At 48.2% G+C, this 16,963-nt stretch overlaps 1 protein-coding gene and 1 pseudogene across 11 annotated transcripts in view; both read left to right on the forward strand.

The window, feature by feature from the left end:
- Wnk2 (WNK lysine deficient protein kinase 2) overlaps window positions 1-16,963 on the forward strand; it is a 118,359-nt gene that overhangs the window by 83,617 nt on the left and 17,779 nt on the right. For 5 of the 11 annotated variants that reach the window (XM_070033301.1, XM_070033297.1, XM_070033295.1 and 2 more), the window contains exons 20-26: window positions 6,910-7,739; window positions 8,188-8,269; window positions 10,404-10,492; window positions 10,591-11,264; window positions 13,957-14,171; window positions 15,173-15,343; window positions 16,177-16,275. In XM_070033301.1, the coding sequence (XP_069889402.1) occupies window positions 6,910-7,739; window positions 8,188-8,269; window positions 10,404-10,492; window positions 10,591-11,264; window positions 13,957-14,171; window positions 15,173-15,343; window positions 16,177-16,275 (2,160 nt within the window). The remainder of the gene's footprint in view (window positions 1-6,909; window positions 7,740-8,187; window positions 8,270-10,403; window positions 10,493-10,590; window positions 11,265-13,956; window positions 14,172-15,172; window positions 15,344-16,176; window positions 16,276-16,963) is intronic. The other 6 variants (XM_070033302.1, XM_070033303.1, XM_070033305.1 and 3 more) reach the window with 4 other exon arrangements.
- On the forward strand, window positions 3,322-4,171 carry LOC138834690 (small ribosomal subunit protein uS2 pseudogene; annotated as a pseudogene).

Genomic DNA, 16,963 nt, shown 5'->3' on the forward strand with positions numbered 1-16,963 from the left:
CAAAAATCACTGAAAATGGAACTGACTATAACAATAGTCCATGGAAGACAGGTCGTAACTCCAGTCTGTATTCAACCATTGTGACTGCCTGCTAAAGCACAAATACCAACCTTTGCCATAGAATTTAAACAAGTATTGCATAGTATCATTCAAGATGTTGAGAACAGAATCTAAAATCACTTGGCAAGTGAAAAACCACAAAATGTCACCTTCCATGGAAAAAGCCAACAGATGCAACTTAAAGGTGATATAGGTGTTGGAATGATCTGACAACCTAAAGCTGCTATTATAAATATGTTTGAACATTCAGAAACAGTTTTGAAACAAATGGCAAAGTAGAAAGTATCAGCAAAGAAATAGAAGATAAAGTGAAGAAATGGAGAATTTAACATTGAGAATTAAAATATCTATGTCTGACAATGCTGGCTCACACCTATAATGCTAGCTACTCAAAAAGCTGAAAACTAGAGGATCAAGGTTTGAAGCCAGCCAGGGAAGAAAAGCCTGTACTCCATCTGCAATTAGCAAGAAGCCAAGCTGGAGGAGTGGCTCAAATGGTAGTTGTAAGCAAGAAAGCCAAGCAAGAGTGAAAATCCCTGATTTCAAGCCCCACACTAAAAAAAAAAAAAGAAAGAAAGAAAAGCTACCTAACTAAAATATAAGATGAATAAAGAGCTTTAAAGACCTGTGAAACAAAAATCAAATATTTAATACTTGTGTCAGAGTTCCAGGAGAGGAGAGAAGGTACAGTGCTGAGAAAATATTTGTAAAAAGTAATTCTGAAAACTCAAATTTGGGAAATGGCATAAACCTGGGGATTCCAGAAATTAAGAACACCTCCCACAGGTTAAATCTAAGAATTCCATGCCTATACACAGTATCAATCTGCTGAAAACTAAACACAAAGGAAGAAAAACCATGAAAGCAATTAGAAAAAAATGATTTATTACCTAAAAAGGAACCATAAGTCAGATGACTGTCTGTTTCTCTCCAGAAGCCATGATGTCTAAAAAGAAGTAAAAATTTTAGAAATCTTGGGAGAGAGCCAGGAGCCAGGGGCTCATAGCTAAAATCCTATCTACTCTGGAAGCTGTGATCTGAAGATCAATGTTAAATGCTAGACCAGGCAGAAAAGTCCATGAGACTCATTTCCAATTACCACTAAAAAGCCAGAAGTGGAGCTGTAGCTCAAGTGGTGGAATGCTAGCCTTGAGCACAAAAGCTCAGCAACCGCACCCAGGCCCTAAGTTCAAGCCCCAGGACAGGCACTAAAAAAAATCTTTTTTTTTTGGGGGGGGGTTCCGGTCATGGGGCCTGAACTCTGGGCCTGGGCGCTGTCCCTCAGCTCTTCAGCTCAAGGCTAGCGCTCTACCACTTGAGCCACAACGCCATTCCGGCTTTTTTCTTTTTTCTTATGTGGTGCTGAGGAATCGAACCCAGGGCCTCAGGCATGCAAGGCAAGCACTCTACCACTGAGCCACCTTCCCAGCCCTAAAAAAAAAAATCTTGAACTAACAAACCCAGAATTTTTGCCTGTTATCCCAGGGAAGGGGAGGAAGTGAAAGGAAGTGAGGCTAGGAAAGGAAGATCTTTGAGGCCAACCTGGTCTATGTACTGGTCTTATTTCTCATAAGTCCTACTGAGATCCTTTCTCAGAAGTCCAAAGAGGAGAAGAGACAAACAAAATGAAATGAACAACCAAAAACCCTAACAGAACTAAAACAGAGATAGTTCTATAATTGTAGTTGGAGATAAACCAGACAGAAAATCAGCAAGGATGCAGCAAATCTGAGTCTCTCAACCAGTTTGTCCTCATTGATGTTTACAGAGTACTCAAAATGTACAGAACATACTTTCTTTTCCAGTCTTTATGGAACATTACCACATCCTGAATTGGAAAACAAACCTAACAAATGAAAGCAAAGTGAATAATATCAATTGTGTTCTTTGCTATAACTAAGAAGTAAATAGCACTTCTAAATCATTGCTGAAAAAAATAGTTCCATGGAAAGTTAGAAAACATTTTTGAACTAACACAAAGATACAACCTATTAACATCTGTAAGGTATGGCTACAGTAATACTTAGAAGAAAATACATTGTACTAAGTACTTAGACAAGAACAGAGGTCTCAAATCAATATTGCAGTCTTCTAAAGAACCAAGTAAAACTGATGTGAAAATAAACCCAAAGTGGAATGAAGAAAAATGTTTTTAAAAGGAAGAAACCAGTGACCTTTAAAATGTACAAACAATGCCAGGCTTTGGTGGTTTATGCCTGTGATCCTAGCAACTCAGGAGGCTGAGGTTGCTGTTTGAAACAAGTCTGCCTTTCTAGGCAGGAAAGTCCATGAGACTCTTATCTCCTGTGAACCACCAAAAGCTGAAAGTGGCTCAAATGGTAGAGTACTAGCCTTGAATACAGATGCTCAAGGACAGTGCTCAGGCCCTGAATTCAAGCGCGCACACACACACACACACACACACACACACACACACACACGCATATTTTCTCTCTCTCTCTCTCTCATACACACACACACACACACACACACACATACACACATACACACACACACACAGGAATAGTAGGGGTCAGAGGCATAGCTTAGTTGGTAAAGCGCTAGCTAATAAGCAAAAGCAATAGGTACTCACTTCAAGTCCTGATCTTGAACCAAAAAGAAAAAAAATAGAATAGCAAACTGATTATATTAAAAAAAAAAAAATAGTGGGAGACACAGGATCTTCAAGCAGGCCTGTGCAAAAAGCACAACACCCTGTCTTAAAAATAACTAACCCCAAGCCAGCACCAGTGGCTCACACCTGTAATCCTAGCTACTCAGGAGGCTGAGATCTGAGGATTGCAGTTCAAAGCCAGCCCAGGCAGAAAAGTCCATGAGACTCTTATCTCCAATAAACCACTCACAAAACCGGAAGTGGTGCTGTGGCAGAGTGCTAGCCTTGAGCTGAAGAACTGAGGGACAGCGCCCAGGCCCAGAGTTCAAGCCCCACAACTGACAAAACAAAAAACAAACAAACAAACAAAAACGAGAAAGCGAGAACTAACCCCCAGCCAGGTACTGGTGGCTCATACCTGTAATCCTAGCTACTCAAGAGGTTGAGATGTGAGGATCAAAGTTCAGAGCCAGCCCAGAAAAGAAACTCTGTGAATCTGTTATTCACCAAAAACCTAGAAGTGGAGCGGCAGCTGAAGTGGGCGAGTGCTAGCCTTGAGCAATAAAATGCTCAGTACTTTTCTGGACTACCCAGGGAGGGCTTCATACAGGGACTTGTTCTTGATTCCTTAAAAGGAAACTAACACAATGTCCAGAGTCCTTGATATCCTAAAAATGAAGGAGGAGGATATTCTCAAGTTCCTTGCAGCAGCAATCCACTTAGGTGGCACCAACCTTGACTTCCAGACGTAACAGCACTTCTACAAAAGGAAGTGATCCTGGCTACATCATCAATCTGAAGGAAGAGGACCTGTGAGAAATTTCTACTGGCAGTATCTGCCATTATTACCATTGAAAACCCTGCTGCCATCAGTGTCATTTCCTCCAGGAATACTGGCCAGTGTGTGGTTCTGAAGTTTGCCACTACCACTAGGGCCACCCCATAGCTGCTGGCCACTTCACACCCAGAACCTTTACTAACCAGATCCATGCAGCCTTTGGGAACCCCGGCTTCTGAGGTAGTGACCAATCCACAGGCCCAACCCCCAGCCTCTCATGGAGGTGTCCTACATCAACCTGCCCTCTACTGCGCTATGTAACACAGATCTCTGAGCTACAGGGGCATTGCCATCCCATACAACAAGGGGCCTGACTCCATGGGTCTGATGTGGTAGATGCTGCCTGGGAAGCTTTGCCCATGCATGGCACCATCTCCCGCAAGCACCCGTTGGAGGTCCTGAACAAATGGAAAAGGAAGAGCAGGGTACAGCTGAAAAGACAGTGACCCAGGAGGAATTTCATGGCAAATGGAATGTCCCCACTCCTGAGTTCGCTCACTGCCACTCAGCCTGAGGTCCCAGACTGGTTAGAAGGGGTAAGGTGCCAGTGGTTCCCTACTGAAGATTGGAGCACCCAGCCCCACCATTGAAGACTGGTCTGAGGTGGCTACTGCCTAGGCCAACAAATGGGTATGAGAACAACCACCGAATGGTCTTGAGCTGTTGGTCTGCAGACACTTCAGGAAAATGAAAATTGACAGACAATAAATATTTTTTAAAAAAGAAAGAAAAAAGCTTAGGGATAGTGCCCAAGCTCTAAGTTTAAGATCCAGGACTGGCACAAAAATAAAATAAAATATAAAAACTAACCTCAACCAGGTGCCAGTGGCTCATGCCTGTATTCCTAGCTACTCAAGAAACTTAGATCTGAGGATCATGATTCAAAGCCAGAAGTGGAGCTGTGGTTCAAATGGTAGAGTACTAACCTTGAGTGGAAAAGCTCAGGGGCAGCATCCAGGCCCTAAGTTCAAGCCCCAGTATCAGCACCAAAAAAAAAAGTGTTGATGGGTATGTAGAAGAACCAGAACTCATACATTGTATGAAATAGTATAACTACTTTGGAAAATGGTGATACATACTTTAAAAAGTAAATGTGCAATTACCATGTTATCCAGTTATCCAGTCTAGTCATTCTACATCTAAGTCCAGTCATTTTTCTGAATCTGTTGGGAACTGGTTCCAGCATCCCTCACTTCTTCCCCTACCATATCTGAGGCTGCTCAAGTCCCTTACATAAAATGATACAGTATTTTCATATAACCTATGTGTAACCTCTTTATATGTTAAATTGTCTCAAAATCATCTCTAGATTTTTTTTGTCAGTCCTGAGGCTTGAACTCAGGGCCTGGGTACTGTCCCTGAGCTTCTTTTGCTCAAGGCTAGCACTCTACCACTTGAGCCACAGCGCCACTTCTGGCTTTTTTCTGTGTATATGGTACTGAGGAATCAAACCCAGGGCTTCTTGAATGCCAGGCAAGCACTCTACCACTAAGCCACATTCCCAGCCCTTCTCTAGATTATTTGTAAGAAGTAATTCAATGTAAATGCTCTGTAAATGATTGTTGTACTGTATTTTTTAGGGAATAATGACAAGGAAAAAAGTCTGTACATGTCCAGTATAAAAACAATTTTTAAAAACAAATTCAGCTCAATTCAGTACTGGTGGCTCACACCTATAATCCTTGCTACTAAGACCTGTAGGATCACAGTACAATCTACAGGTCTTTCTGCCCAGTCTATATGGCTATTCAATGGAATACCATCTAGCCACTTAAAAAAGAAATCCTGCTATGTGCTACAACATGGATGAGCCAGAGGGCCTAATGCTAAATAAAATAAGCCAGTCACAGAAGGATAAATACTGAATGCTTTCCACTTAGACAAGGTCTATCAGTAGTCACTCTCAGAAAGAGGAGAAAGTAGGGGGACAGAGTTGTTATTTGGTGGACATAAAATTTTGGTTATACAAGCTGAGTAAATTCTAGAGGCTAGTATACTACAGGGTTATGGTTACCAGTATGGTATTGTGTTCTTAAGCATTTAAGAAGTCTGATCTCCTGTTAAGTGTTGTTATCTCGGTTAAAAGTACAAGCAAACCCCAGCAAAACCCTACCACATACTCCCAGGCTGACTTGAGGAGGGAAGGAAGCCCTAGGGGAACTCGGAGGCTGTCAGTGGAAGAGGACATTTCCCACACATACATTCTGAAAGGGCTTTTAGCAGCTTCTACTGAGACCAAATGCTCTCAACTTGCATTCCCCTTGCTCCCACCATGTGTACCTGATAAGACTTGGGCATCGGCACAGTGTGCTTTCATGTTAATGGAGGTCCAGCATTGACAGAACTCCATGTACCAATATAGAATAGGTGCATGTATCCAAACAGAACAGCACACAGGTGTATGTCACATGAACAATGGCGAATGAGAAGCCAGACATCAAAGATAAATACAGTATCATTCCACAGACAGATTATGCTAAACCCAGCAAAACAGAAGGATGCTATTTAGAGAGACATGACAAAACCATAGACATACATGAGAACATGTTTATTTCAGTTTCTCACCTTTCAGAGTGGAGGGTGTGGTGTGAGTCTAGGAGCATAAGGGAGATTTCAGGGTCCATGTAACTCCCTACTCCCATCTTTGTTATGGTTTACATTTTTGTTTCATACATTTTATCTATGTTTTTAAAAAGATAAAGGAGTTGTTGTTTTTTAAAGTAGGACTTCAAGGCTATACACAGTGTATTCATCTCAGACTGCTGCAAGTGCCTAGAAATCTCTGAGCACTCCAGGTAGATGCTGGAGTGTTATTGTCAGGATCCCAAGTTCCTTCTTTACCAGGATCCTTTGCTGGACTTGGCAACATATGGTGTCCTTTGCTGTGAGCTTTACCAAAGACTAGGTATCTGATGGATTACAAGGTTCTCATTCCTCCATTCCTGGTTTTGGAAAGATATACAGCTTCCTACTTAATACACCTCAACTTTAGAAATTCTTTTGAAAGATTTTTGTCCAATGGGCCAGTGCATGCTAAGAGCCATACTTTATGGAGCTTATCTTGCAGGCCAGAATGTATACAGACTGATGATAGAGAATGGGCCACACCTGACAGTCACATGCTGCAGAAGGACTGTAGGAAAGGGCAAATGCTGGCAGAGACTGGAGGTGAGAATTGCCCATTGAGAGACCCATGGAAGGTGTTTCAGAAAGGCAATGGCCAGACAGAAGTCAAATATGGACAGGAAGTAAGATTTAGCACATCAATGAAACAGGAACCAGTGTGCTGGGCCACAGCCAGGTTATGGTAGAAGAAAGACATCATTCCTGGCAGGGAAGGATTCATGAGTAGGACTGGAGTAGGTGGATACAAAAGCATTTTACCCGTTTCTTCTAGACACAGCGCCCTACACAGACCAGCTGTCCTTGAAGGAAAAACCTGGCTTCCCAGCTGCTCAGCAGCTCCTGAGCCAGGCAGGCCCCAGTGACCCTTCCAGCGGGGCATCAGCCTCCTTGGCACCATCCTCCCCTCCCACGACTACTGTACTCCAAGATACAGCAGCACCAGCCGCCAGCGCCACACCAGAGCCAGCACCAGGGACTGCTGTTCAGGCAGGGGGCCCAGGGACCCCTCAGGGGAGAGCCAATGAGCGTGAGACACCCAAGCCACTGGCTGAGACTCACCATGCTCAACACGCTCCACAGCCCCTCAGCACAGACAGAGGACTTTATACTCTAGCTACAGAGACCTCCTGCTGTCCTACAGTTTTGGGGGAGCCTGTTTCATCTAGGGAGGTCAGCGCCCCAAAGGATCCCCTTCCTGCTTCAGCACTGGAGCCCAGCCCACCAAGCGGGGTACTGCAGCCTGCTGTGGGTCAGCCACCATCCCTGCTGCCTTCCACAGTGGGGGCCATCACCCTGGCTGCCCCCCAGCTTCCCAGCCCCCCCTTGGGGCCCACTGCTCCTCCACCACCACCCTCAGCCCTGGAGTCAGATGGGGAGGGGCCGCCCCCCAGGATGGGCTTTGTGGACAGCACCATCAAGAGCCTGGATGAGAAACTGAGGACCTTGCTCTACCAGGAGCATGTGCCCACCTCCTCAGCTTCTGCTGGGACTCCCATGGAGGTGTGTGATAGAGACTTCACCTTGGAGCCCCTGAGAGGAGACCCACCTCGTGGAGAGGTCTTTGGAGGAGATCCTGGGCTTACCCAACTGCCCCAACCCTCGGTGAGTGGCTGGGCTCACCCTAGACTGGGACTTAATGTGGGCAGGAATCCTAGCTATGCAGAGCTGCCCTCCCCCAGGGCCCGTGTGGCCCTCTGGGTGACCCACTCATGCATAAGTGGCCTCTGTCTAGCGATGTGGGGAGGGGAATGGGAAGGAGGGAGGAGAGCAGAGTGGCTCCAGGCAACACAGTCCAATTGTCTCATGGTAAGGGCAGACTGAGGATGGCTCCAGATACAGGAGGAAACAGATTTGCAATTAAGCTAGTGGGGGGGTTGGAAGTGCAGCTCAGTTGATAAAGCACTATTCAGTGATTGAAAGGGGATGTAGGTACTGAGTTCAAGCCCTGATCTTAGACCTAAGGGGGGAAAAAAAGGAAAGAAATATGCTACTAAGATGTTGACTGGCCAAGCTCACAATTCTTCCCTTTTTTGTGTGATTCTTCTTCTAGTTGGAAAAGTCAGAAACAGCTCCTGCAGGATGGACCCCAGCAGATGGAGAGCGGGAACAGGGTGCATCTTCATCAATAACAGGTAACAGGCTCAAGGTCATGCCTAACCCTGTGCTACCAGTCTTCCTTGGCCCAGACCTCCTGCATTTACACCCTTACCCTTCATGCATTACAGGATAAAATGATCTTTTCCAGATAAAAAGATATAGCTTCTAGAGAGGGAGGGACTTAGACACTTCATTGTCTGCCAAAACTAATCTTAAAGGAACCTCTCTCACACTCCAAGGACAGAAATCCTATCTGTGGAAACATGAAAGGTGTGATCAGAGCTAGGAGGAGGGGAAGGGTGCTGGGATATTATACAGAGCATTTCTCTGGTTCCCAAGCTCTCAGATGACAAATGGCTAAACACAGAGGACATCCCAGGCCCCTGAGCTGCTTCAGCAAAGTTATCATAGCTATTTTGGCTCAAGCATGGGGTAGGGCTGTTTCTTCAGTTCCCAGAGCTATGCTATTGGCACTAGCTGCTATGCACTTCAGGCGAGTAGGTGGGAAGGACTCTTCTGCTTTAATTTCTTGCTTTATGATTCAACACCTGAGTCTCCATCCTAAGAGAGCTGTCTACTTTCAGAAGTGCAAAGTTTCTCTCTCAGCCTGGAATTTCTTAGGGCCTGACAAGATAAGGACAGGGATGTGGCTGAGTTTAGAAATGGAAACCTCAGTGTGTATTGGCAGCTTATGGCCCTTGAGGGTCCAGGCTGCTTTTGTAGATTGAAAGGAACCATCCTACTCTACCTGCCCACCCAGGAGCTGTGTTGGTTTCTAGACACTACACTTAGAAAAGCATTGGGGAGAAGGACAGGGCAGAAGCAGGATCAGCCTCTGCCTTGCTACCTCTCAGCTCTCCTGTCACTCCATCTGGGGCTGGCTTCACAGTGTAAGAGGCATCCCAGGGATCCTTTGACAGATGAAAAAACTGAGCTTGGGTAGCCTGCAAATGATATACCTTACACTCCAAAACCCACACTCTTCTCAGAATACAGAACTCATGAGCAGAGAGCTCCAGGCTGACTCAACATCAGATGAACAGGTAAACTTTTCTGGCAAACAGATAGAAGAAATGCAGTTATTTGAGTACCTCAGTCCTCAAGGTATTCAAAGATTGGTGTATGACATCACTCACAGGGGTGAGGACAGTCCTGTGTTGCCCATAGTTTGGGGATACATGATAGAGACTAGATTTCATCTCCTTGGAAATATATTTCTACATGGGGTATGCAGTGCAGATGTACATGTGTGTGTGTCTGTGTGTGTCTGTGTGTGTGTATTTCCAGGAGAAATCTCTATTCCTCTGCATTAGGTCCTTCCCATACAGCATGTTGACATAGTTCCTGCCCCAGCCTGCTCATGATTTTTTTTTTTTTTGCATGTGGAGGTCTTGACCTGGGTAGGGTCTCCACCCAAGGTGTGATCAGCTATTTGAACTTATCTCATTGGCTTTTCATGGCAACAGCAGGAAGATGGTCAAAAACATACTATAAGGGAGAAAATGGGTGAGGATGATAGACGAGATGACATTGATTGAGATGTACTGTACTCATAACCTGATATATGGAATTATAACATCTTTGTATAACCATACTGGCCCTACTTTAGGGTGGGGAACATTCAGCCTGAAGGCTACATAGGTCAAGAAATTACTTACAGGACAGACAGGTATACTTCTTGGCTTGGATGCCTGTGTTGATAACTTTGTGTGGCCTGTGAATGGTGCTAGGAATATCTAAATTGATCTTGGCAGAGCATAGGTTTCTCTACCTCTACGTGGAGAGCACGGGGGGCAGCTGTTGTACAGTGGACAGTCCCTAACTCCATAGGAGGAGGGTAGAACTTGCCCTACTGTGTGTTCAGTGAGAGCCTCCTAAGCCAGAGGCAGCTAGGGAAATGGGGTATGAGCCATTCTATCAGATGAGCAGAGGCCTGGAGCACTAGAGGCTAATAATGCCTCTTCCCTTCGCCAGGTTTGTAGATGCCTTCTGTGAAGTGGCATGTTACAAGATGCCATGAGATGAGGGCATCACTATTTTCAGCCCCTTAGAACACCAGCTCTCGCTTCCTGGCCAACCAGCGTTGTTCCCAGGTCATTCAACATGGGTCTCTCAGCTAGCAGCCATCTGTCTCTTCCCCTTCTGGTGATCTTGTCCATGTCCCTACAGCAGAATCATCTTCCAGCAACACACTGGGCTGTGACAGTGATGGAGGACAAGTGGCTTCAGATTCACCTGCAGCACCCAGTGCCCCCCAGGTAAGGGGGACCTTATTAACAGGAATCTCAGCTGGCTGGGAAGGTTTGCTTCAGGTTGTGTTCTCAGGGCATCTCTTTATTTCCACTTGTTTCCCAAGGATGCCCCTATTTCTGCCAGCCCTGCACACATGGATCCCACAGACAAGAATGGCAGGGTCCCCAGGGAAGCCTTGGTAGAGCCCATGAAGAGGTGCCTGGGAACATTCACAGAGGGCAGCCAGGCTCATGGAGCTCGGGCCGCAGGGTCCCCCCGGAAGCGGCCAGGGCAGCAGGACAACAGCTCACCAGCCAAAACCGTGGGCCGCTTCTCAGTGGTTAGTACACAGGACGAGTGGACCCTGGCCTCCCCCCAAAGCCTGAGGTATTCTGCCCCACCTGACGTCTACTTGGATGAGGTTCCCTCCAGCCCCGACATGAAGCTGGCAGTGCGACGGGTGCAGACGGCCTCCTCCATTGAGGTTGGTGTGGGCGAGCCCGCATCCAGTGACTCTGGGGACGAATGCCCGAGGAGGAGGCCTCCCGTGCAGAAGCAGTCCTCCCTCCCTGGTGGTGGAGGTGTGGCCAGTGACTTCGTCAAGAAGGCCACTGCCTTCCTGCACAGGTCCTCGAGGGCTGGCTCACTGGGCCCCGAGACACCCAGTAGGGTGGGCGTGAAGGTCCCCACCATCAGCGTCACCTCCTTCCACTCCCAGTCATCCTACATCAGCAGCGACAATGACTCAGAGTTTGAGGATGCAGACATCAAGAAGGAGCTGCGCAGTTTGCGGGAGAAGTATGTGATGGTGTCATGGTGTGGTGGAGGTGGTGGTTATGATGGTGGAGGTGGTGGTTATGGTTAGCGGACTTGGTGGTTTGGTGGTTGTGGTTAGTGGACGTGGTGGTGGTGGTTGTTGGTGGTGGTGGTAGTGGTGGTGAGCTTTTCTTTGCCTACTCTGGGCCCTACAAACTATTAGATGAAATTAATATCCTAGAGGGGCAGTACACACTTGCATGTAATGTTGAGGGAGACGGGTCAGTGATAAAGCCTGCTTAGACCTGTCACACTGTGGTTACCTGTGGGAGCATCTCCCAATCAGCATCTTTCCTGTCACTGGGCAGGGCTGCTCCTCCCCTTCATAGTCTGCTTCTGCCTTTGTCACCCTCAGGGAAGACATCTCAGCGTGTTCATGAGACATGACAAAGGGACCGTCCTAGCCACCCCCTCTACTTCTGTCTCTTTGCCATTTGTATCTGGTCTCTGTCATTTTATCTCTGCTTCTCTTTCTCTCTAACTCATTCAGCAATTCATTCTGTCCCTCTAGTTGCCATCTGAGATATCCTTTCCTTTGGCCTTGTTGGCATAGGAGCCTGAGAGGGCAGCTTCTAGCATATGCACCAGCCAGTAGCACACCAGTGGCTAAGAGCAGATTGCTTGCTGAGTGCTCTCTGAGTGGATTCAGAAATCACAGATGTATTGGAGACATTTTTGCAGGTCCTAGTGCACAGAGGGTAGAAGACATGGAAGACACGTAAGTGTCCACAGGAGCCAAAGCCAGGGCCAAAGAGGGGCAAGCTGTAGCCAAGAAAGGCAAAAAGGCAGAAGGGCAGGGTGATGAAGGGCTGCTGTTCCTAGAGGGGTCAAGAATGCAGTCCCGGTGGTTATACTGCTAGGAAGAATCAGCAAAGCCTGCACTGCAGTAAGAAGGTGGAGAGGACCATTGTAGGCACCACTAAGAATCTTTGGGCACAAAGGGATGAGGACTCCTAGGCATAGTCTTTCAGTGGAACTGTCCCCTGGGGAGCATAGCTAGGCCACAGTCTGGCTGTCCCTCTCCAAGGGATCCTTGGAGAGGGTCAGTTTGGATAGGAGAACATCAGTGCGTGAAACTGAAGGAGGCATTAAGAACCTGTACTCTAGGTGAGAGGGGCAGATACCATGAGAAGGGTCCTAGAACTGACTAAGATGTAGAAATAAGGGACAGGGCCTAGAAGTGGGGTGAAACCTAGAAAAGGAGTAGAGCCTACAGATGGGCTAGATATAGTGAGGCTGGAGACGGGTGGAGCCTAGAGACAGTATGGCGCCTAATCACCAAGAGGAAAGGAAGGAGGAGTCTAGGAAGCACCAGAAAAGAAGGGAACCCAAGAAAGGGAGAAACAGAGCCTGGTAGGGGCAGGGAGCAGAATGGAAAGGTTTGATCTTTTAGAAAGAATAGGGAAGAATTTGAACCTCAATTCAGAATGGAGGAGACTTAATGATATCTGACAGGACTCAGCCAGTTGTTCTCAAACTGCTCTTGCATCAGAACCCCCTGGGCACCTTGTTAGAACACATACATTAGGAGTTCTGTACCACCAGGACTCTTGAGCCCTGTGGAGAGCAGGCCAGGACAGCCTGAACCCAGGGGCAGCCCCAAAGTGAAGCCAATGGGGAAGAACAGTTTGGGGCCACAAACTTCAAGCCTTGGCATAAACCTGTCGTGAAGTCCTGCAGAAGAGGACTGACCCAGTAGGTTTGGAAACCTGCTCCCTTTCCAAAGAGAATCTGCTGCAATGGAAGTTTTCTGTCTCCCCTTCTTAATTTGTAGGGGAAAAAAACCACTTGGTGGTGTTTTTTTCCTTTTACTTACTGATTTTCTTTACTAGCTAAAGAAAGTCGTATTTATAAAACTTAAGTTCGCAGCTGTTGAAGACACAGAAGGTAAATATAGGACTTGTTTTCTCCTTTTTTTTTTTTAACCATGAAAACTACCCATTTTCCCAGTCTAAAAGGTGAATATAGGCTGAGGATGGGGAGCAGAAAGGACCATGACCCTCTTGTTGGAGCAGCTGGAGCCCTGTGGGTGCCGGTGTTAGTGTCTGGAAGCTCAGTGTGAGGTGGAGGAGCGTGGTGAGAAAGGAAGCCCAGGGCACAGCTCCCTCCCCAGGGAGGCCCTTGAGAGACCACTGTCTTCTGGCTGTCCTAGAGATCACCCTTGCTCACCACTAGTGATCCACTTGCATTCCACCCATGTCATAACCCCAACCAGAGCCCTCTTCAGTAGCTCAATGGGATGATATCCAGCTAGGTCAATAGCAACATGTCCTGCCCCTGAGTTACCTTTCCCACTCACTCCATTGATTTGCACAGAGCAGTTACAACTCATGATCCTGATAAAATGAGGTAGCCTCTCAGCTTCAAGAACCAGCTCATTTTCTTGTTACTTGTGCTAGTACATATGGCTTTAATTGCAGACATAGCCTGTGCATTGGGTTTTCCATGCCTCCCCAGCTGTGAGACAACACAGAAGTCATCATTGAAAATTTAAAACCCTTTGACTCCCCTGCCATCGGGTGTTATCCCTGTCTTAAATGTAAGTGTGCCTTTGAAAGCCCTTCTGAATAGCTCAGGTCGAGACTCAGGCAAGGCTTCTACCTCTCCTCATACAGCCAGGCCCCTCCTGCAGGGGAAGCCCATCCGCCCTGCTCCCTCTCTTCCCCTCCTCCAGGCACCTGAAGGAGATCTCAGAGCTGCAGAGCCAGCAGAAGGAGGAGATCGAGGCTCTATACCGACGCCTGGGCAAGCCACTTCCACCCAATGTGGGCTTCTTCCACACAGCGCCCCCCACAGGCCGCCGGAGGAAGACCAGCAAGAGCAAGCTGAAGGCTGGCAAGCTATTGAACCCCCTGGTGCAGCAGCTCAAGGTCGTGGCTTCCAGCACAGGTCGGCTGCTGGGTGGAGGGCTGCACTGGGGCTTTATCAGGAGTGGCTGGGGGAACCCCTGAGTGAGCCTGGGAAGCAGGATCTGTGTAGGTGCAATACTCCCAGACCTGGAAGAATGTTTGAGGTTTTCTTCTTTCTGGATCCCCTTTCATTGGAGCTGGGAAGTTACGGAAGGCCCAAGGAGGCCCCCAGCCTTTATGCTCCATGCAGAGCCTGTGTGTAGGCAGGGCCTGCATGGAGCCAGACCTCAACCCTGAATGAAAGGGTACATACCTTTAGCCACCTCTGGGCTGCAGGTATGCCGAGGAAGCCCAAGGCCACTCTCCTTTCCTGCTCCTCTCTGTAGGACACTAACTAGGACACAAGGTGGCTGCTTCCTCTGATCTCATTTCTCAGGCATACGTCAGTTGGCCTGCTCACTGGGTTTCAGGCAGCTGCTTTTGGGAGCGAGGATAGGATAAGCATGCCCTTCAGGCCTTACAATGATGATGTCCAGAACCTAGGCCCTAGTGCTGTCGTGGCCTGGCTCTAGGGAGTGTCCTTGTATGTCGAGGATTCCTTTGAGGCCTCTCAAGCAGCACCTCAGGGTGTTCAGGGCTGAGTCCTAGTATTCCAGTGTGGAGATCCTGTGAACCCCTAGGCATGCTAGGCGGCAAGGTGTTTAACGCTAAGCACTCCCTAACCACAATTGTAAAGGTTTGACAGAGCTAAAAGGAGACTCATTACAGTGCATAGGCTACTTTAAACTCATGTGTGTGTCTCCTTGTCACTTATTTGGATAGCATAGGTCCAGCATGGCATTGGGGTTGGTAGGGATGGGGCACTTCCTTTCATCTTTCCCAACACTCCCATCCAGGAGATTGGCCATTCATTTGTTGACTGCAGGAGACTCAGCTTCCCCCAAGGTCACCCAGCAAAGAGCAGGGAGCATCCCCAACCCTCACCCTCCCTTGCCTGGCGGCACCTCATGGTGCCTGTCCCCTCTTCTCCCCCCCGCCCAGGTCACTTGTCTGACTCCAGCAGAGGCCCTCCCGCTAAGGACCCTGCCCACGCCAGCACGCACCCGTGCGCCAAGGCAGTTCAGACCCAGCAGCCCTGCTCCGTCCGAGCCTCCCTTTCCACAGACATCTGCTCCGGCTTAGCCAGTGACGGAGGCGGAGCTCGTGGCCAAGGTGATTTCCAGCTTGCCTGTCTCCAAGCATGTGCCAGCCACGTAGGGCTCAATGGTGTCCCAGGAGCTCACCTGATTGTGTGGAGGGGGCTAGAGCCACAGCCAAGGCTGCTAAGCAGCTTTGTTTAAAAGAAAAAGAAAAAAAGAGAGGAAGATAAGGGAAAAAAAGACGTAATCTTTGGATACAAAGAATGTAATTGTCCTACCATCACCAGGTCTTAGAGTAAGCGGCTCAGAGGCAGGTGGTGGCTTTTGCTAGAGTGGGTCTCAGGAAGTGGCCAAGACTGGGAGGGGTCAACCCGATGACTGGGAAGGGGATGGGACCTGGCATCTTGCTCTGTTCCATGGTGCCCATTCCTTAGGCACTGGCTGCCCTGCCCCACCCACATCCCTGCAGTGGAGCCTGATGGTGCTAAACACCCACCAGGTCCTTCCAGAGTCCACAGGGGACGGCTGGGGACAAGGGCTCAGCTCTCAAGCTGGGAGTTTGGCCCTGAGGAGGAAATGCTGTCTCATCAACGCTGCTGTGGACGGCAGCAGCTGCTCCATAAGGCGTTCTCCTGTCCTCACCATCTCTGTCCAGAGAAATCATGGTGACTGATCCAGGTGCCCCGCCCCGCCCCACCCACCCCTCCCCTCCGAGCCGCTTTTCTTCTGCTCCTACTGTTGCCTCCTCCCATTCCATGGTCAGTGGCTTTGGTGCTCGGGCTGGGCTAGATGGAGCCGTGGATGTTAAGTTACAGGCTGTTATGGCTGTTGGTGTGGAGAAGGAATCGCAGCAACCTATACTTGATAAGTGTCTCTCTGTTTTCTTCCCTTTATATTCATTTGCAGGCTGGACGGTTTACCACCCAACGTCTGAGAGAGGGGCCTATAAGTCTAGTAGCAAGCCTCGTGCTCGATTCCTCAGTGGACCCGTATCTGTGTCCATCTGTCTGTATTTGTTCTTTTGTATTTTCCCACCTCCCAGCCCTTGGTTTCTCCCCTCCCCATCCCTTGTCTTCATTACTTCTCATGCATTTCATAGGATGCCTCCCCCCATTCCTTGAAGTCACTTCCTCCATATGAAAGGTGGACCCCAGAGCCCTTCCTGTTGAATACCACTGCCCACAGTCACCCCAGCCCCAGACAGCTGTGTGTATGCTCTTGGCTGCGACTGGGCACCAAAAGCATGTGCAGCAGCACGCCTGTCTTCTGCCACGGCCCCTCTACCCCCACCGCAGGCCAGGGCATTCTGCATCCCTCCCATCACCTCATTTATTTCGTTTTTCTTATGTTGAATGTAGTTTTCTTTTCTGTTGCAACTGTGGCCACTCTACATGTCTGCTCGTCCCCAGTTCCAGTGACAACAAAAAGGCGACCCCAACCTTCTCTATGTGCACAGTGTGTTGCACACATGCCTAACTCTGAAGACCCACATATAGTGGGTCAATACAGCTGTAAAGGTCCCCAGAGGGTATAACCTCTATGCTGGAGGCCAAGGCCCAACACCCAGCCCATTCCCTGCATGCGGAGATGCTAAGAATGTGTTCCAGGGGCTGAAGATACAGCTTGGTGGCAGAGCCCTTGCCAAGCATGCAAAAGGCCCTGATATCCCCAGTACTGCAGACCCAAGAACATG

Source organism: Dipodomys merriami, unplaced genomic scaffold (genome assembly GCF_024711535.1).
Source record: "Dipodomys merriami isolate MVZ:Mamm:240054 unplaced genomic scaffold, mDipMer1.0.p SCAF_22, whole genome shotgun sequence".
NCBI classification, from domain to species: domain Eukaryota; kingdom Metazoa; phylum Chordata; class Mammalia; order Rodentia; family Heteromyidae; genus Dipodomys; species Dipodomys merriami.